This window comes from Odocoileus virginianus, chromosome 8 (assembly GCF_023699985.2).
Source record: "Odocoileus virginianus isolate 20LAN1187 ecotype Illinois chromosome 8, Ovbor_1.2, whole genome shotgun sequence".
Lineage (NCBI taxonomy): Eukaryota > Metazoa > Chordata > Mammalia > Artiodactyla > Cervidae > Odocoileus > Odocoileus virginianus.
In genome coordinates, this window is record NC_069681.1 from 70,451,868 (window position 1) to 70,474,214 (window position 22,347).

Consider the following 22,347-nt stretch of genomic DNA (forward strand, 5'->3'; position numbering starts at 1 on the left):
GGGGTGGGAAGCCGTTCTCAGATGCACAAACACAGGTCCATGAAAACTGGATGCTCAGGGCGGGTGCTGCCCTGCTGTGGAGGGACGAGGAACAGAAGGGGATGCTAGCTGGACCTTCAGGTGTGCCCTCCCCTCCCAGCATTGCCCCAGGAAATCCCACCAGGGGTCACTCCTACTCAGGAGGGTCCCTGAGTTCCCACAGTCCCCAGTGAATTTGGGGTAATGGTTCCTAGTGGGGTCCGATAATAGAATCAACTGTTAACCATGCAAATCCTCAAGCCCCTACCACAGACGTACTGAGTCAGACTCAGCATGGGGCCTGGGTACCTGCATGCTTATCCATCACTCTGATGACTTATGTTCACTGAAGTCTAAGACCCACAGTTCTGGGGTGCGATGGGAGCCAACCGCACTCCCGATGGCTTGTGGCCAAATACATTCATTCCTGAGGGTCTCCCACTCTGAGATCAGGCTCTCCACCACCCTCCCCACCAGGAGCTTGCTGAGGGTACCCAGGTCCTTCCATCAGCACTGTGGAGGCAGAAACTGCACAAACCAGAAGACAACGAGCAGCGTGCAAAAGTCGATGCGAAATGCAGAAGTACTGCTTGTAACTTTATCAGAATCACCCCCAAAATAAAATATCTTCAAGTTTAATAATATCTAATAATCTAATAGAGTGAAGTTAGCTGGGTAAATATTATGACATGAATTTCATTTCTATACCATCTACAAGGTTTTAAAAGCTTTCCTCTGTGGGTAAGGCATCACTATTGCGTCTGTTAGTAGTTTAAAAAAATATAGTCACACCACGTGAAATTTTATTCAGAACAAAAGGTCACATAAGCACCACATCTCAAAGACAGGATGAAAAAAGTGGAGTCATTTAAGAACTGTGAAGCCCATTGTGTTAAACCCCTTATCAAAGGGGAAAAGCTACAGTAGCTGGCGGGCTGTATTGAGTAATTCCTGGATCAGTTAAGTCTGCGAGTTGGGTTGGGTTTAAATGGAGCCTTGTAGTGAAGCCAGAGACGAATCGTGATGCCGATACCGTGCAGGCTAATGAAAGAGCCCCGTGAATGGCCTCATTGTGAGTCTGGCCTGCAGATTCTCCCCTGAAATTCTATGCCTTTCTTTAGATCGTCTGATTATCAAAGAGGCAAGAACACTCGAAGCGCAGGAAACCCAAGCCTGCTACAATTATGCAAGGGTTTTAACAGCGCATTTGCTTGAAGTTTCATTGTTGCCATCATTGTTAACCCACTTGTGTTCTATGTGCTGGGCCAGGGTTATGACGCCTCTATCCATGTCAAGCCTTGAGTTCATCATCTCACTGTTGCTCACTGCTTGTCTGAGAACTGCTTGTCTGGAATGGTCATCTCTTGGGTGGATCGCGAAGCTTGAGAGTGGCTGCTCTCCCTTAGTGGCCATGGACAGCTGGGAGGAAGTGACAGCAAACAGCTAGACATACATCCCGCTCCCAGTAGGTGAGAGTGCCCCGGGGCTCACCGTGCCTTTCCAGGGCCCGTCCAGGGAAAGCCACTAGATGTCAAGTGTCAGCGAAAATTCTTTCACTGCTGAAGGTAACTAGCTTGACTTTGTTTCATTAAACTCTGACATTTTCCAAGCAATGGCTATTATTTGTGTTTTGTTTGTTTTGAAGTGGGAGAGATGTATCTATAATAAGTGATAATCTCACACACAACCACTAGCTCAGATTCTGAAGACAAGGAAAGTGTAAGGAACTTTCCAAGTATCACAACTGTTATTGGCACATCAGAAGATTACTCGGCAGCAGCATAAAAGACTTAGAAGGAAGACACTGGATGACGGTATTATTAACGTGTCTAACTTTTTGTTCTCTCTCATTTACTTATAATTTTTTAAAGTAAACAATTTATATACTTTAGTGTTTTATTCACAAAGAGCTCGGAAGAGACTGAAGTGACTCAGCACACAGATCAGTAGAATTCACCAAGGACAGCACTCAGATCCTGCAGGGCGGTTTTGGGGAGGGGGCGTGGCCAGGAGGCAGGGGCGTGGCCAGGAGGCGGGGTTCTGGACAATCCCCAGGCAAAGGCGGGACTGGTTGAAAGGGCGCTGACTTCCGCAGAAGTCACTCACTGTGCAACCCTGTGCAGCTTCCAGAACAAATACTTTCACGGGGAAAATGAAATTTCATTTTTTTTTTAAAGGCAACTCATGCATCTTAGATAGGCGTCCTGTTGCTAGAAAAATCTACATTTGCCAGTGCAAAATACCTGGAAACAGTCCTCAATGTTCTTTCCAGATAGAAAGAAAAACTAAACTAGAAGACTTTGGTGCTTAAGATATTTTACATGCAAAGAAGTTCTATTAGCCAATTTTAGAGGGAAAGAGATGGCAAGAATGGAAATTTGAGCTAAAATCCTACTGTAACCATGGCAGAAGGGAATCCATTCTCAACGTGAGGATGGACATGATCTACATCATAAGTTCTGTCTCTTTGCACTAAATACATCTCTTGCTTCAATGTGTTTAATCATCAGCAATTTCTTGCTTCAACCTGTTTCAGTTCAGTTCAGTTGTTCAGTCATGTCCAACTCTGCAATCCCATGGACTGCAGCAAGCTAGGCGTCCCTGTCCATCACCAACTCCCAGAGCTTGCTCAAACTCCTGTCCATTGAGTCAGTGATGCCATCCAATCATCTCATCTTCTGTCATCCTCTTCTCCTCCTGCCTTCAGTCTTTCCCAGCATCAGGGTCTTTTCCAATGAGTCAGTTCTTCGAATTAGGTGGCCAAAGTATTGGAGCTTCAGCTTCAGCATCAGTCCTTCCGGTGAATATTCAGGACTGACTTCCTTTAGGATTGACTGGTTTGATCTCCTTGCAGTCCAAGGGACTCTCAAAAGTCTTCTCCAACACCGCAGTTCAAAAGCATCAATTCTTTGGCACTCAGCTTTCTTTATGGTCCAACTCTTACATCTATACATGACTACTGGGAAACCTGTTTAATCATCAGCAATTTCTTTTTTTTTGTATCAACTATTTCTTTATTTTATTTCTAAAAATTATTTATCAATTTATTTATTTTTGGCTGCACTAGGTCTTTGTGCTTTGTAGGGGCTTTCTCTAGTTGCATCAAGTCGGGGCTACTCTCTAGCTGCAGTGCACAGGGTTCACATTGAGGTGGCTTCTCGTGTTGCAGAGCACGGGCTCTAGCGCATGGGCTTCAGTAGCTGTGAGTCATGGGCTCTAGAGGGCAGACTCAGTAGTTGTGGCTCATGGGCTTAGTTGCTCTGCAGCATGTGAAATCTTCCTGGACCAGGAACTGAACCCATGTCCCCTGCATTGGCAGGCCAATTCTTATCCACTGCACCACTAGGGAAGTCCCACTATTTCTTGAAAGAGGACAATTGTTAAAAATTTATCAGATTAATAGACTACTATAACTAGACTTCTCAAGAGGTGGATGTTATAATTACAAAAAAAAAAAAATCCCATAAACCTTCTTACTCTAGAACAAATAGCACATGTTAGAGAAAAGTGCAGATTTTCAATATCACAGATAATAAACTGCACTGTGTTCTAACCAAAGCCTGACATTTTTCCTTAAAAATCAAAACACTTTAAAAGCATATTATAAATCTAAACAATGTTCTATAGTAATCTAGAATAAACTATACCCAATAAGAGACCTTTCTAAAGTAAAAAGCAGAGCAGGCTGTCCTGAGGAATGTGACTTCCTGGGGACTGGGTGTCGAGGTGACCAGGGTGGCTGTGGTCTGCTTCCAGAAATGGTTCCTTTCTCAAGTAACCACAGGGGATGGAGGTGAGAGAAGGGACACAGGTGACAACTGCTGGCCTTGATGGTGTGTCTATCCCCATTTCATTCCAACAATTTATTTTATACCTTTTAGGAAATCACTTATTTACAATTAAGTTAAAATGCTTGACATGAAAAAATATTATAGTTTAAAATATTCTGGGACTTCCCTGGTGGTCCAGTGGCTAAGAGGCTGCCTGCCAATGCAGGAGACACAGGTTTGATCCCTGATCCAGAAAGATCCCACATGCTTCAGAGCAATAAGGCTGTGTGCCACAACTAGTGAGCCCACACACTGCAACTACTGAAGCCCCTGTGCCCAGGGCCTGTGCTCCACAACCAGAGAAGCCACTGCAATGAGAGGTCCCTGCACGTGGCCCCCACCAAACTAGGCAGTGGCCCCCACTTGGGCAACTGGAGAAAAGCCCATGTAGCTAGTGATGACTCAGCACACCCAAAAGTTAATTAATTAATTAAATTATAAAAAATAAAAAGAAATACTTTTTTAAAGATTTTTTTAAAACATGCAGAAATGTTGAAAAGTTCTAACATACAGGTAAACTGTGGTCCAACATTTGACTCCTTCAGCATGTCACATAAATACATCTTAATTCACTGAAGTGGATGCAGACAAAAGCACAAAACCTACCATTACAGAAAACTCACTGTAGGTGGGAGAAGGGAACTGAAATAAAAACCCTTATCCCTGGGGCAGGAAGAGGAATGAATGCTAGAGTTAGTCATTCAGTCATGTCCAACTCTTTTCGACCCCATGGACTGTAGCCCACCAGGCTCCTCTATTCAGGGATTTCCCACGCAAGAATACTGGAATGAGTTGTCATTTTCTTCTCCAGGGGATCTTCCCAACCCAGGGATCAAAACTGGGTCTCTTGCATTTTAGGCAGATTCTTTGCCATCTGAGCCACAGGCTGCCTGAGACAAATGCTTAATCAGAATCCCAAGAGAAGACCCTTCCCAAGCCAGCAAGTGTTAAGTAACTAGTGAGAAAAGAACACTTCTGGGAAGGGACAGAGCAAGAACATGGAAAGAGACTCTTTCTGAGAGCAGTGCAAAGGGAAGACTGAAAGCTGAGGGTGGAGAATATATTGAGGGAGAAAACCCTTTGGCAGCCAGTCCTCACCCTAACACAGGTATTGCTTAAGGATTTGAAACTTGTAAGCACCAAGGGTGACTACAGGAACCTGCAAACCTTAAAACTTGCCCAACTCCTAACTAGATCAACTCAAATCCTTACAATAAAAGCCTTGTAGGAGGAAAGGTGTGTCAAATCCCAGGCGTAAATCTGCTGTCCTGCTCAAGATGTCTGGATTTCAAAAACAAAAAATTATGAGGCATACAAAAAAGTGCACACCCAAGAGACAGAGGGATCACAGGACCAGAACCTGGTATGATTCAGATGCTGGTACAATCTGACATTGAACTTTAAGTAACTGTGATTAAAAATATTAAAGGCTCCAGTGAAAAATGTGGACAACATCATATGGGTGAGTTCAGCAGAGAAATAGAAACTAGAAGACAATATCAAAGAGAATGCTAAAAATGAAAAGCAAAGGAGCAAAGATGAAGAATGCCTTTGACTGACTCATCAGTAGACTCAACATAGTCGGGAAAGAATCAGTGAACTTGAAGATCATTCAGTGGAAATTAGCCAAAGTGAAAAACAAAGAGCAAAAAGATTGAGGAGCATATACAGAGCATCCAGGACCTGTAGGAAAATTATCAAATGATCTAACACATGTGTGACTGAAATCCAAACATTTCTAGGGACAGGGAATGGGGCAGAAGACAACATTCAAGGAAATAATGGCTGAGAATATTCCAAAACTAAAGAAAATAAAAAATTATACAAGCATGAAGCTCAGAGAACACAATGCAGGATAAATGCCCCCCTTTACCCCCAAATCCACACACATGGATGTGGATTTGGGGATAAAGAGGTATGTTATATTCAAACTGCTGAGTAAGGCAGACAAAGAAATACTGAAGGCAGTCAGAAAAAGAGTCACATAATATATACAAGAACGAAATTAAGACTTTTTGAGAGATCATAGAAGATGGAAAGTAATGGAGTGACATTTTTAAGTGCTAAAAGAAAAAATACCTGTCAACTCATAGTTCTATAGTCAGTAAAAACATCTTTCAAAAATGAAGAAACAAAAACTTTTCTGAGAAAAACAGTAAGTTTAGGAATTCATTCCAAGCCAACTTATGAGTCTAAGAATAGGAATGAATTTTAAGGGAGTCTGCAGGCAGAAGGAAAAAAAACTAGACAGAAAACTGGATCTATACAAAGAAATGAAGAACACTGGAAATGGAGTAAATCAAGATAAAATTTTTGTTTTTAATTGCTCTAAAATATAAGTGAACATCCAATGCAAAAATAAGAGCAGTGCATTGTAATGGATTACATTAATTTATTTTCAAGTATTGAACCAGCCTTGTATAGCTCCAATAAGTCCTACTTGGTCACGATATATAATTCTCTATGTATATTTTTAGATCTGATTTGCTAATATTCTGTTAAGTATTTTAACATCTATGTTAAGCCTTTGTTAGACCTCCTCCTACCAAAAATGTGTTTTGTAATGAAGACTGGATATAAAACTCTTAACACTCTCTAAGTCACCATCGAAACAATAGGGTTATATACATATCCACTAGCCTGAGAGAAATGTCTTTGAAGGAAGTAAAACAAAAGTGGTCAAGAAGAAAACACTCATGAAAGTTCTCAAAGGAAACAAGTAGTGTCAAACAGAATTAATAGACCAGATTGTGGTCAGAGGTCACACATGGTCACAATGTGATTAGGAAAGACTCCACATTCCCAGTGCAGAGTGTCTGGGTTGGATCCCTGGTCAGAGAACTAGATCCCACATGCCACAACTGAGTTTGCATGCCACAGTTAAAAGATCCTACATGCCACAACTGAGACCCAGCGCAGCCAAATAATGAAGCAAATATTAAAAAAAAAAGAAAACCTGAACTAAGATTTAAAAATCAGAAATAAAAATTCCAATTTCTCACTTGCTTAACGTGAAAAATCTGAAGGTTCAGGCAATTCCAGGCGTCCTTCCTGGGGCTGAGTGCCCACCAGTCTCTCTAACTCTGAGAACAGCTGATGTGGGAAGGAGTTCACATGAGATGCAACATTCATCCAATTTCAGGATCGTGAGGGAAAATACATCACTGAGCCAGAACTCTTACATTCACTTCTGGCTCAGAAATGCAATCTGATTCGAGAAGATAAACACTGACCTACCGCCACCACTGACTGCATGTTTAACCTTGGTCATTTCGGTTCCCTGGTTGTAAATGGGGATACCGAGGGGCTGAAGGGTGAGCCCACTTTGCTGACTTCCTCTGAGCTATGCGCTGCTCGGGTGCTAATAAAAAGGAGTTCGTTTAATTCACAGACGCCCGCTCAACTCTCAATGCAATGGAGCAGCTCCATGATCGCCTCATTTTACAGTGGAGGGGGCTGAGACAGAGAGACTGGGTAAGGAGCCCGCCTCTGAAGCCAGACTCCTCCACTTCACTGACACCACGTCCGTCATTCTAAAGGTCTCTGCAAAACATTACAAAGCATTTTGATTTATCATTTACAAATTAACTAGAGGAAGAAACTCAAAACACCAAATAGGTCAAGGGTTAGAGAATATTGCGGGTCACCTTCTAAGATGCATTTGTTTTCCTTAGCGTTTCTCACATTGGAAGACATCTTATAATCAATAGCATCGTAGATATGGTGTCATACAGTACATTCACAGATAATTCACTCAGAATATTCCCAGAGGTCTGAAGACAAATGTGCTAGCATAATCACAGTGCACAGCTTCGGGCAGAGGCTTGATCAAATGTGCAGAGGTGAGTAAAACAAGTGGTTACTTCCCTTTAGACAGTAACCAAAAGGACAGGCCCTGCCCAGGGGAACAGCAGGGACCACAATTAACTGATAAAGCAGGGCCAAGGAGACCTCACGCTCCAGACCAGCCACCCAACGAAACACATGAGTCATGTACACAACACTGTCTTCTAGTAGCCACATTAAGAAAGTAGGAAGAAACAGATGAACTTAGTTATACCAATAAATTTTATTTAACTCAATATATCCAAATACTGTCATTTTATTCATTGGAAGGACTGATGCTGAAACCAAAGCTCCAATACTTTGAACACTTGATGCAAAGAGCCGACTCACTGAAAAAGACCCTGATGCTGGGAAAGATGCAGGAGAAGGGAGTGACAGAGGATGAGATGGTTGGATGGCATCACCGACTCAATGGAGTTGGTGATAGACAGGGACATCTGGTGTGCTGCAGTCCATGAGGTCGTAAAGAGTCGGACACGACTGAGAGACTAAACAACTCAATATACCCAAACATTGTCATTTTCATATGTAATCAGTATTAAAAACTGAGATATTTTACATTCTTTTCTTTTTTCCTTAGTAAGTCACTGAAATCCAGTGGGGATTTTACACCTGTGTCAGTTCGCAGCACCTGTCAAGTGCTCAAGCCTCGCTGGGCCTGTGGCAACCACGACCACACAGTCTGGCCCAAGGACACGTGTTAAACAAGGAGCCACCAGCATCCATTCTGCCAGAAGTTACAGCCCCAAATCACAGTGCGGATCTCTCAAAGCCACTAAAAATATGTGTTGAAGGTCACTCTCAAAATAAAAACAACCTAAAACTATTAAAGCAACAGGGACTTTCCTCGCGGTCCAGTGGATAAGACTTCTCGCTTCCAAGGCAGGGGCACAGGTTCAATTTCTGGTCAGGGAACTAAGATTCCAAATGCCATGCAGCATAGCCAAAAAAAAAAAAAATTTTTTTCAAACAAAAATAATTGTGATGGGGACCACATTAAAAGAACAAACAAACAAAACTATTAAAAAACAACAGCTCAGGGAGCTGGAAGGGGAGGGAAGCAGGGAGCAGGGTCTGTGAGCCACCCCAACCCTGTGGGCAGCAGGGGGTGGTGCAGGTGGAGGGGGTACTGCTTAGAACAGCCCACTAGACAGAATCTAAAGCAAAGAGAACAAGAGTAGGACCCCAAACTGTCCAAAGGAGCAGGATCAGGTGCTGACGGCAAGGAGCAGCCTGGGGCGGGAGGTGACAGGGGTGAGTGAGGTGCCAGGGGGCACCTGGCACCAGGAAACATCTGGAGAATCAGGGTACGGACATGGTCTTTGTCTAGGGCATCTAGGATGCCCTTCTAGCACGCACAGAGCAAGCGATGACCACATCTGCTGCCGGAAACCGGCAATAAGATCAACCCCGACACGTCTGAGCACAGAGGGTCCTGGGGCCCAGCCAGGCCTCCCAGGAAGACGTGGGAACATTTTCCTGGCAGCTGCAGGAGCTGAGGTGCATCACGTACTCACACAGGCCATTTAACATAATAAGTAAGCACTTGTTTCTCTCTCGGCAGGCCTGGCAGGTGTCACCAGTCGGCTCTGGGGAGGCCCAGCCACCGCCCGACTTCAAGGTTCTCAGTACGCAGAAGGCTGGACAAGCCCCGGTCGGGCAGCCCACCTGGGCCTGGGCAAGCTCCCAGAGGAGCTACCAAGTTTATGCCTCCCTAAAGCAACAGACTGCCAGTGCAGGAGACGCTGGACACGTGGGTTTGATCCCTGAGTCAGGAAGATCCCCTGGAGGAAACGGTAACCCACTCGAGTATTCTTGGCTGGAGAATTCCATGGACAAAGGAGCCTGGTGGGCTACAGTCCATGGGGGTCACAAAAAGTCAGACACGACTGAGTGACTGAGCACACAAAGCCATAGCCAATGACAGGATTCTTCTAATACTTGCAGGAAACGTACATTCACGCATGCTTCATAAGCAGAAATAAAGCCAAAACTGCCCAACTCAAACTCAGGTATAAAAAAGCTTAAGAAAACCTGTTGGCGTAAGAAACTCTGGTATTTCCTGAGCATTTCAACAGCAGCTGGTATGTGGTATGTGCTTTGCACACCTTTTCATTTAATTCTCAGGATAATCATTTTGTGTATGACCCACGTCTTAGAAAAGAGACAGCTGTTTGCTGCATAGCTGAGAACGCGCTGAAACTTGTGTACTGTGGGAGAGATGCGCCGAGCCATGGACCCCGCATCTGTCTGTCTCCCAAGGCCAGGTCTTGACCACTACAGGCTCAGCTGCTCCCAGCACACCTGCCAGGGGATCCATGTGCTTTTTACCACAGAAGTAATACATGCTCATTGTGGAAAATCTAGAAAATATGGCCAAGGAAAAGGACAAGCCTCACAAAACTCCACCTCCAAGACACTTGTGTCTTTTCCCAGCATTTCCCCCTGAAAAATCAGATCACCCCACAGATGGACTCCCATTCTACAACTGTCTGGTCATTGCAGCAGAAGTTTCCTTAAGACACATGGTACTTCATTTTATTCAAGAAGGACATGTAGGAAGACTCCTCCCCCTCGTGTGAAAGCTGCCTGTCCCCAAGATCATTTGCACCCTCTCCTCGCCCCTCCCCACTCTGAGCTGTGTGTTCAATTTACTTCCAGTCCCACTTACTTCCCAAGGGAGGTTCAAGCTTCTCACGGGCAGAAGTGCCCTGTGGCCTTGCCAGGGCGCCAGCCTTTCCATCCTTTTCTTGACTAAGGACAGGTGATAACTTGAGCAGACAGGGGTGCATTCCACGCCCCAAACCATCTCACCCCGACAGGAGGCTTCCAGAGCACCTCATCCTCCTCTTCCTGGCATGAGAGTCAGGCCGCAGAATATTACACAAAATGAGCCTTCCCTCCAGAGAGTCCTTTCCAGCCAGAATTGTCCTTTGTTCCCCAGGCATGGCTCTCACGCCTCTAGGACACACGCACTTGGTCTCAGCTGAATGCTTGGACCAAGGATGCGAAAGAAAACGCACCAGGGAGACACCAAGGCAGCTGCAGCTTGACGCTATCAGCAACGACTGACCATAGCGTTTGCCGTATTCTGTGTCTTCTTTAGGCCAGTGATGAAAAAATCTACCCCAAATAGGCTAGAAAACACATTATCAAAATCAGTACCATGGGATTCCCCTGGTGACCCAGTGGCTAAGAATTGGCCTTGCAATGCAGGGGATGCGGCTTTGATTCCTGGTTGGGGAATTAAGATTACATATGCTGAGGGGCAACTAAGCTCAAGGGCCACAACTAGGGGGTCCACGCATCTCAATTAGTGGGTCCGCGTGCCACAGCTAGGGGGACTGTGAGCCGCAACCTGGAGTCCGTGTGCCATAACTTGGGGGTCAGTGCGCCACGACTAGGGGTCCATGAGTCGCAACTAGGGGGGCTCCCTGTGCCGTGACTAGGGGGTCTGTGAGCCACAAAGAAGGTCCCGAGTGCCACAATTAAGACCCAACACAGCCAAATAATAAATAAAAAGAAAAACAGGTCTTTTGTGAGGGTGGCAGGACTCAAGATAACTTGTTTCTCATTTCTCATTTTTAAAACAATGACACTCACCTATTCTAACATTTCAGGAATAATGTCTCAGGAAAGTACCCCAAATGTATCAGGTTAACTGGATCTAAGCAACAGGGTAATTCCGTTGTACCACAATGGTCATAATAAAGGACATCCATTTCCAACTCTTCCTCTCTAAAAAAGGGGATTCCCTCCTTAGGGGTTAGGGAGACAGCAGACAGTTAATAAAAATGTCAGCTTACACCCAGGAAAGTGTGGGTGTGGGCCCTGAATCTATAAGGAGCAGCAGCTGGACCTCAACCACCACTTCGGAGAGCCGTTCTGTTTCAGGACAGAAACCAGTTGGAGTTTTAAGGCCGGGACAACATGTGTTTCATATTTCTGGCACTTTTGGCTGTTAACAGCTGGCTTTATGCAGGGTCACTGTGTAGAACCCCACTCACGTAAGTAACTGTCACTAGTGACACATTGCCAGAGCCGAACCGAGTCTTCCGAGGGTCACTTCAGGAAAGAAGAGGACCACCTGGAACAAGGTGGTCCTTAAAGGGTTCTAAGTTAGTGTGAAAGCGCCTCCTCCAGGAAGGCCTCCATGCCCAACACACACCATCCATCAGGGCTCTGCTGGTGACCAGGCTTCTGCATGTCAGGCAGACAGCTCTCCCCTGGGCAGCTGGTCTGAACCCAATCCTAAAAGGGGACAGTCACCAACTTGAAAGAAACTTCCTTATGTTTCCCCCAGTTGTTCAAACAGATATGCTGGGCAGCAAGTCTTGGAATATTGACTTTCAAATGAAAATAAACATCAGGGTGGCTCAGAGTAAGCAGATCTGAACCCCGGGTGCCTGTGCCACCAGGAACAGCCAGAGCCAGAGAGCTGGCGGGAAAACAAACACCACCCCAGGCCTCCATGGCTCTCGCTGCGGGACACGGAGCCCTCAAACTTTCACTAGAATGGAGTTTTGCTCCAGGTGTCCCTGGGTTTTTATTAATATTAAATTCCCAGATTCCTCATATGCCTTAAAATATATCTCTCAAAAAGGCAGGACTTCATGATGTGCTGTATGATGCCTAAGTTTCTTGGTAAACAATGACCACCCACCACCAAGAACAAAAAGGGAAAATAATATTACAATTGCAAAAGTATATACTATTTGTTGTTGTTGTTCAGTCGCTAAGTCATGTCCAACTCTTTGCAACCCCATGGACTGCAGCATGCCAGCCTTCCCTGTCCTTTACCATCCCCTGGAGTCTGCTCAAATTTATGTCCATTGAGTCAGTTATACTATCTAATCATCTCATCCTCTGCTGCCCTCTTCTCCTTTTGCATTCAATCCTTTCCAGCATCAGGGTCTTTTCTGATGAGTTGGCTCTTCCCATCAGGTGGTCAGAGTATTGGAGCCTCAGCAACAGTCCTTTTTTTTTTTTTTGCAACAGTCCTTTCAATGAACATTCAGGGTTAATTTCCTTTAGGATTGACTGGGTTTCATTTCCTTGCAGTCCAGGGGACTCTCAAAAGTCTTCTTCAACACCACAGTTCATAAGCCTTCTTTATGGTCCAACTCTCACATCCCAAGCACTAAATATGCATGCCACGGCTACTTTTAAAACTGAATGATAAGATTAAAAATAATTTTCTTGGTTGGTATCTATACATTCCATTTAACAGATTTCATAAAATAAAAATGTTTATATTAAACACTTGACTATTTTGACTTTGAGCATTAATTTAGCAACCTACAATTCCTAAGGCATAAGGGATAATTAAGTTCCTAACTATAGGAAGAAAGGTTTAGATACACAGTGATATCTAGATTTCTATCTATATTTATATTATATACAATCAATGTTACATCACCCTTCCAGGATTTGTTATAATGTCACCCCTTCTTTCCAAAAGAGTGGTACTGTACTTTTTTAAACAGAGATCTGAGCTTCTATTTGATAAAGTTTAGGGGAAGTAGGGTTGCTCATTCAGTTTCACAGTAACTTTGGAACCAAATTATAAATGTCAGTGTTGGGACAAGAACATGTTTGTTGCTACAAATTTGGGTAATGAAATACCTGTTTTCATTTATCAATTTAATAAGCATCTTAAAGATCAACGTACCCCACACTGGAGATCAGTGTACCCCACACTGATGATCCTGAAATCCTCCGTCTTAATTGGCCGCACTTACAAGGGTGAGAGGAACTCACAAGACCAGCAACAAGCCACCAAGGGCCAGATAGTGGTCTAAACCTCGAGGTTCCATTTTCAATGAACCTGACCTTAAAAACACAACTTAAAATACAGAAGAACGATACACAGCGATCATCAACCAGGTTTCATTTGTAAAAACACTGAGGATGATCACGTTGATTTTGGCTGACCGAATCCCACCTGCGCAGGGGCCTTGCAGAGAAAGCAGGAGATGGACGTGGACAGACAGGCTCACCTGGGGCCACAGTCCAGGAGGCGGCGGGGCCAGGCGGGTGCACGGACAAGAACGGACAAGAACGAGTGCGTGAAGGTGGGTGTCATCCACGAGCGCCTCCCCTAAGCCAGCACCTCCAGGGCCGGGAGGGAAAGCCCAGCCCACAGCCTCTGCCCGGCAGGAGCGGCACATCCACCGGCCTGCCTCGCGGGTGCGAGGTGCTGGTTTCCTGACCCCACGCGGATGGGAGTCAGTCCCGCTCGGAGATCCTGCAGTGTAGCACGCGGACGCCAGGGGAAGCAAGAGAGCGCGCGGGAAACGCAGAGCCGGAAACTGCCGCAGAGATGCGCTCAGGAAGCCGGAAAGGCCCACAGGCTAGACGCGCTGATGGCGGAGTCCTTCCTCTAGGTCGCGGGGAGGAAAGCACCTCAGCAAACTGGAGCAGGGCCAGCAGGCTGGGATCCAGGCCAAACAGTCTACGGCCCCCAGCCAAGAACGGCTTTTAGATGTCTGAAGGGCTGTAAAATATGCAAGAGGCTGCACTCGGCTCTCAAAGCCTGAAACATTTACTATCTGGCTTTTATTTATTTTTTAAATTTGCGGACCATATATTAGAGTAATGGAGAAGGAAATGGCGACCCACTCCAGTATTCTTGATTGGAAAACCCCATGGACGGAGGAGCCTGGCGGGCTACAGTCCATGTGGTCGTAGAGTTGGACACGACTGAGCACACACGCACTTTAGAGCAGGTTTTATTAGCACACAAACTTTCAGAGGCTGAAATACTACCTATTATGCCTTTTTTAAAAAAAATTATAATATTTTTAAATTGGAGGATAATTGTTTTACAACAGTGTATTGGCTTCTGCCATACAACAAGGTGAATCAGCCATAAGTATAATGTGTGTCCCCTCCCTCTTGAACCTCCCCCTCTACCCCTTACCCCATCCTACCCCTTTAGATGGTCAGAGTTCTGTGTTGAGCTCCCTGTGTTATATAGCAACTTCCCACCAGCTAGCTATTTTACATATGGTAACGTAAATGTATCAAAGCTACTCCCTCAATTCATTCCACCTTCTCCTTCCTCTGCTGTGTCCAAAGTCTGTTCTCTATGTCTATGTCTCTATTCCTGCCCTGCAAATCATACATTTTTCTAAATTCCAGATATATGTCCTAATACATAATATTTGTTCTCTTTCTGACTGACTTCAGTCTGTATAACAGGCTCCAGGTTCATCCATCTCACTAGAATTGACTCAAGTGTGTTTCTTTTTATGGCTGAGAAATATTTCATTTTATATATGTACCACAACTTCTTTATCTATTCATCTGCTGATGGACATCTTGGTTGCTTCCATGTCCTGCCTATAGTAAATAGTGCTGCAGTGAACATTGTGGTACATGTGTCTTTTTCAATTATGGTTTCCTCACGATATATGCCCAGTAGTGGGATTGCTGGGTCATATGGTAAGGTAGTCTTCGAACCATAAAGATTATTTCAATGTGTTAAACTGTTTTATTGCTAAACATTAATGGTCAATGGTTAAAAACACATTATTTAGTTAATAATTGGATAGTGTACAAGTAAACGATTTCCCAACCTATAAAAAACACGCTAATAGGTAGATCAGTATGTAAGGACATGGGGGGAAAGTCAATATATTACTAACTGCAAAAATCAAGTCAAAAACATTACACCATTATAGGATTCATGTTATTAAAATGTTAAGTCTGTAATATATGATAACAAGAGTTGTAGAACTCTGGATAAATAAAATTCAGACTCTCCACACAATATTTACCCCCAGAGGCTGGAAGATGAAGGAAGAAGAATTTCACTTTTTACTTCATAATGTCTTTATGCTTCTTTTCTTTCCCCTACAAGTGTAAGCCATTTGTGTGTGTGTGTGTGTGTACACCACTTTTGAAATTTTCAGAGGGCACGTGTTTCATCCCTGGTCAGGAACTAAGATCCCGCATGCTGCTTGCTGTGCCAAACAATAAATAAATAAATAAGTAATATTTAATAATAAATATAAATAAAATTGGGCGCTCAGCCTGGTCGTTAGGCCAACTGTTGCCCCTCCTTGCCCGAATAAAGGTAACCTACTTCTGTTGAGGTCCTCTTTCCTTTTCTGCCTCGCCGAAACTGTACCTTACATTTTGGTGCCGAAACCGGGGAGAGGGCGAGGCACTTGTCTCACTCTCTCTCACTCTCCCTCCCTCTCACTGTCTCCCCCTTCCCCACCCCCCCCCCCGCCCCCCCCAGTCTGGGAGCGCAGACATCCTCGGAGCTCACTTCTCTGCCAGGGCTCTTAAGTTCCCCTCAGGGACGCCTAGTGCCTTCGTGAGCAGAGCAAGCCTTGTGCTAAGGGTTTATTGATGATTTGCGTACCCCCAGGCCTCGGCTTTACCCCCTTTTCTCTCTCTCTCTGACGACCTCCAGAATAGGGACCTCTTGCCATTCGACCGCTCTACATGCAACACTCTACTCAAGCCGGCCCCTAGGTTAAGGTAAGATCCGATCCGGACAGAGTTCTAGAGGCGCCCTAGAATTCAGTCCTTTCCAGGTCCCAGGGACCCCCGGCCCAGGGTCACTCTGTAGGCGACGGTGGGGGACGCTCCACGTCGACACAGAGCTCTCTTCTCATAACTCCTATTGCGAATACGGGTGACGACTCGAGTTCCCAATAGGAGCCTCTGCTTGCCTTTCAATCATGGGGTCTGGCCAATCTGTCCCAAAAGATTCCCCTCTGGCCTGTGTTCTCAAAAATCTCAAACCACTCTCACTGAACTCAAAGCTAACTGCTTAAAGCAACTCTGTACACAGATTTGGCCTCAATACCAATTAGACAATCAAGACCGCCGGCCTGAAGTCGGCACATTTGACTTTAACATTCTCCAAAATCTCACTGACTTCTTTAAACGGAATGGCAAGTGGTTGGAGATCCCCTATGCCCAAGCCTTTTGGGCCCTTCGGAGCAGGCCCTCCCTATGCCAGGCCTGCTCCACCCACGAGGTCCTTCTATGCACCTTGCCTCCCAAGCAAAAGGGCTCTTCTTCCTCAACTAACCGCAGACCGCAACCTACTGCACCCCCAGAGTTCGACCCTGCAGAGGAGCCCCCTCCCTACCCGCCACCCCGCCGCCCCTCTCCTTCCCCTTCATCCAACTCACCTACTGGCACTGAAACCTCTCCTGACTCCCCCTCAGCCCCGCTACCCCATCTCCCCAACTCCCCCTCCCCCCTTCTTTCCCCACCTGCCACATGGTCACGTACCCAGCACATGTTTCCCCTGAGAGAGGTGGCAGGACCAGAGGGCCCCACCTGAGTCCATGTGCCATTTTCATTTTCAGATATGGAGCCAGATAGAAGAAAAGTTAGGATCATTTTCTGAAAATCCTACCAGATACAGAAAAGAATTCCTGAGACTCTCCCAGGCCTATAACCTCACATGGAGTGACGTATATCATATCCTAAATGCCACTCTCACCCTAGATGAAAAAGACCGTATCTGGCAAGCGGCAAAAGCCCATGCTGATCATTTACATAACCAAGACCGGGACAGCCCAGTTGCTGATGAGGCGGTACTTCAGTTAGAGCCCCACTGGACTTACCAGCCTGGTGACCCAGGTGTCAGGAGACTCAATCATATGATCACCTGCATTCTAGAAGGAATGCAGAAAAATACTCATATCCATGTCAATTATGATAAAGTCAGGGAAGTCACCCAAGGGGCAGACGACAATCCAGCCTTATTCTTGGCATGCCTCACAGAGGCAGTCCAGAAATATACCAACCTAGATATCACTACCCCTGCTGGGTTACTGTACTTTCACGTTCAGTTCATCGGCCAATCTGCCCCTGACATCAGACACAGAAAAAAATAAATAAATAAATAAAATTGAAAAAAATTCAGGAGAAATTGAATTTACACAAAGAATTGAAGAATGCTGGAATGGTGAAAATGCAGATAAATATAAAGTTTAATTTTAATTGCCCTAAACTAGTTGACTATACAAAGAAAAGGCAGCAGCTGTATGTGCTGTGACAGGATGTGTAAAAGGAAAACCTGTGACAACAGCAGAAAAGCAGAAAGGTGCTGGGAATGTGCTGCTATAAGGTTCTTACCCAATACATGAAGATAGACCATGACTAGTTAGAAAAAAACTTTATAAACCCTATGGTAATCACCAAAAAAATATTTCTAAGAGGTATAAATGAACAATCATGGAGATAAATGAAATGATAAGAAATGCTCCATCTACAAGCCAGCCGAAAAGTAGGGTGGGGAAGAAGAACACAAAACAAATGGAACAAATGGAAAAGAACAAGCAAGACAGTTGCTTTTAATCCAACCCTATCAATAATTACACTAAATGCAATGGACCAAAACGTGCTAATTAAAAGGGTCTGTCAGAGTGGGCAGAAGCTCAACACCCAACTATATGCCTGGTTTGAACTGAGAAATGAACCCACAATTATAGATGTCAATACTTTTCTCTCATTGATGGATAGAAGTAACAGAAAATCCGTTACGATGGAAAAGACCTGGATAACACTATCCAGCAACTTTACCCATATTTACATATTACAGTTCACTTCTAAATACATTTCTCTCAACTGCATATGGAATATTCACCAAAACAGACTATATTCTGAGTTATAAAACATGCCTCAACAAAATAAAAGAATTGAAATAACGTCAAGTATGTTTTGAGACCAGAACAGATTTAAACTAAAAATCAATAACAAAGATATATGGAAAACCCTCCAAATTTAAATAAATTAAACAACCCACTTTTAACTATATTACTATGTACTAGCAATGAGCAAGCAGAAGCTGAAATTTTGTGAAGGTACTATTTACAGTAGCATCTAAATCAGGACACATTTATGAGTAAATCTAACAAATCACGTGCAGTCCTGGTGAGTCCACATTGTACCACATTACAGAAAAGGCAAAGCTGCAGGGACAAAACCAGACCAGCGGCTTTGGGGCCTGGGTCAGGCTGCAAAGTGGGAGGAGGGGACTTTGTGGGGTAGCCGAAATGCTCTGAAGCTGGGGAGGGCGGGGGGAGATGGGGGAGGGTGGTGACATGGCCACATGCATTTGTCAGAACACACAGACCTGAACACTAAAACTGCCGGCTTTTATTATATGTGAATAATAATCCGATTTTACAAATTAAAACACACATGGAACAGGAAAAATGAAATTCAGGTTTCAACGTGCACTCCTGCGCACACTCAGTGCTGCCGCCCCCCTCTCCCCGCGCCCCCCGCAACCCCCCCCCCCAACTCCTACCAAAAGGAGGATCACTCTGAGTCTCAGTGGAACAAGACCAAAAAAATGGCCGACCTTGCAAATGTATAAATTTTAAACCATAGTATTTATTACGAATACTGCTTCCTGTAATTACTAACAATCTCAAAGTCCTTACCAAAATGACTAATCATTTACCCAGTTTTAGAGGTAAAGGTTCAGATTGACATGGAAAAACACATCTGAGTTGTCTGTGCTGACTATAAGGAAAGTCCATTTAGAGCTCACAATTCCATGACCAAAATTCCCATGGCTCCTACCAGCTAGCTACCTGGATCTTAGGTAAAAAGTTGCAGAGATGAGATAAAGCCTCTGTGTCATAGCTAATGACCCTTAACGCTATGCAACGGTCAATACTTTAGAAGCTTTTCAGAATATACTTATTTCTCCAGCACACTAGATTTTCTTGCCAGGCCAGATTTGATTTCAAAATTGCACTAAGTGCTAGAAATTCAGGTTCCATTCTCACTCCTTCTCACATTTTAGCAGAGGAAACCTTCTGACCCAGGCACCCGCCCACTGGGACTTGGGTGGAAGACAAATTGACCACTCGCATTTCTAGGGTGGTGATTCCCAGGGCTCAGTAACTCGCACAACTGGAAGGTCTGTGATTAAAGAAGTGTTTGTGTTAATTCACATGCTCTCCTCCTGCCTTTGAGCAATTCCCTAAAGCAATGATCGTTTTCTTTTTATAAACAAAGAAGCCTCCAAAAAGCCTAGGTGAATTTTTCCACGATGAGAAAATTTTCCTTAAACAGGAAAGAGGGAGCCATACAGAGTTGCTCAGAGGAGGCGGCTAACAGGAGGTCTCTGAGCACTAACACTGGAGGTGCTGTGAGGCCCCTGGAGAGCAAGTGCAGCCCTGAGCCTTGACTCTTTAGGTTCAAGGTCTTTTTTCTCTTTTTTTCCATGTGGCATTTGTGATCTTAGTTCCCAGACCAGGGATCAAACCTGGGCCCCAGGCCATGGAAGCACTGAGTCCCAACCACTGGACCACCAGGGAAGTCCCAGAATCCTTTTTTTTTTTTTTTAAATGGGATCAGGAGAAAAAGAAATTTAACACAGACATGTTAATTATTCCTGGGGCATGACTTTGCAATAGCTGCATGTGTGCATGCCCAGTTGCTTAGTCATGTCCCACTCTTTTCGACTCTATCCAAACTCTGTCCATGGAATTCTCCAGGCAAGTATACTGGAGTGGGTTGCCATTTCCTCCTCCAGGGGATCATCCTGACCCAGGGATTCAAACCCACATCCGCTGCATTGGCAGGTGGATTCTTTACCACTAAGCCACAGGGCTTCCCTTGCAATGGCTAGTGCTGGAAAATTTATAATGAACCTCATAAACATTGCTTTTGGAGAAGGAAATGGCAACCCACTTGGGTGTTCTCGCCTGGAGAATTCCATGGATAGAACAGCCTGGTGGGCTGCAGTCTATGGAGTCAACGAGAGCCGGACACGACTGAGAAACTAACACGAAACTAACATACAAAGATTGCTTTAGAAAAATAACACTGCCAGTTATCATGTGGATCATACCATACCACTGCAGGGAAGAAAAAAAACAACGGAAGGCTTGACAATTAGTACTTGAGGCTGGAGATGAAACTTTGCAGCCATCATCACACACGGATTACAAAGCACAGCAAACGTCTCAGAGGAAAAAGCAAAGGGCACTGGAAACTGTTCAGAAAAGAAGCCAAATCACTCTAGTGGAGACAGACCCAAGTGGACACCATTGTTCTGGGAAACGTGTGGTGACACGTCACATGCTCACCTGTCAGGTCACATCATACACGTCATTGTAAGCATTCACTTCCATCATGTAAATATCATGTATCAAATTGACCCCAAAAGGGGTTTCCTACTGTTCTCATTGGAATCAATGGAGCCTGGCCTGGAATAAGGGTCACTTGAGGTGACCACAACCTCTGAGGACGGCAATCGAGGCCTCAGCGGGCCAGGATGAGAGGCTCAGCGCTCAGGGCCTGGTTGGTGTCTGTCCTGGACCCTTCACTGAGTGGGACACAAGATGTGGTAGAAAGAGCGGGAGGAGACGAGGAAGTCTACGGTGTGGACTGGAGGAGCATCAGGCCTGAGGCCTCTGCACCAGGAGCCCCGCTCAGGCCCGGCTTTGCTCCCAGTTCTCAGTTCAACCAGCGTCACAGACCAGACAAGACAGCAGCACTGGCTGGACATGGGGCGAGGAGGGGCTCAGGAGCAAGGCCCCGTCAACCCCGGGCAGCTTAAGCGTCACGTTTTGGAAGCCAGGAGACACCGGGTCTTCATGGGGCGGGGGCTGCCTTCAGGCCCTGGTGGGCTGGAGCCTGCATGGGCACCGAGCTGCCCCCAGTCTGCTGGGCCTGGAGTGTCCTTGGCGGTGGGGACAGCCTGATTCTCTGAGTGAAGTCGTTGGAAAAAGTAAATGCAAACATTACAAGACACGAAAGGGTTTCTCTTAGGCGATCTCTTGTATCTCAGAACAACAGTCCCTCATCCAGTTAGATGAAAATAGGAAAGTGTTAGCTGTCCAGAAGATGTTCTTTTTGCTTAACATTCTAACAACCCAAGAGCGAACTCCATCTTGGGGAGGGGGTGGGGGGGGGGTTGGGGAGACAGTGTTTCTGGTCACGTGAACGCCATCCGCACCTGTGGGCTCACGATCCCCACGGCTCCCCCTGCCTTTGACCCAAGGACCCAGGGGACAGGCCCTGCCAGCTGGGTGGGTAGGTGTTCCCACTCACCTGCACATGCAGGGCGCCCTCTACTGCCTCCCGCAGGTCAGAGCAGCCGCTGATGAGGGACAGCTGCTCCTCAGCGCCCAGCTCGCCTTTCAGGTACCCCGACATCTCCAGCATCTTCATCTCCTTCCTGGAAAGCAGTGGAGAGTGAGCCATGAGCATTCAAAACAACTCAAAGTCAGAAGTCTGCTTCACCTATCAGCAGGAAATGCAAAGCAGAGCACGGTGCAGCCCTTAGCAGCGAAAGAACAGAAGAGAAACCAAATGCGGTGAGACCTGGAGCAAGGAACCCCAGCACCACTGGCCCGGCCTTAACAGCTGCAGCCAGTGTGGCCAACATCAGGTGCTTTCTCAGAAGATTAAAAACAAGACTATTGTGAGCCAGCGATCCCACTTCTGGGCCTACATCCAAAAGGTAAAAGTGGAGACTCAGATATTTGTACCCCCATATCCACAGCAGCATTGTTCACAGTGGTCAAAAGATGGGGACAACTCCATGTCCACAGACAGATGAATGGACACACAATGGAATGCTGTGGTTCAGTCACTCAGTCGTGTCTGACTCTTTGTGACCCCATGGACATCAGCACGCCAGGCTTCCCTGTCC

General features: G+C 45.4%; 1 protein-coding gene across 1 annotated transcript in view; it reads right to left on the reverse strand.

Moving 5' to 3' along the window:
• Positions 1 to 22,347, reverse strand: part of CRYL1 (crystallin lambda 1) — a 53,617-nt gene that overhangs the window by 16,792 nt on the left and 14,478 nt on the right. The window contains exon 3 of the mRNA XM_070471645.1: positions 21,744 to 21,870. Coding sequence (XP_070327746.1) covers positions 21,744 to 21,870 — 127 coding nt within the window. The remainder of the gene's footprint in view (positions 1 to 21,743; positions 21,871 to 22,347) is intronic.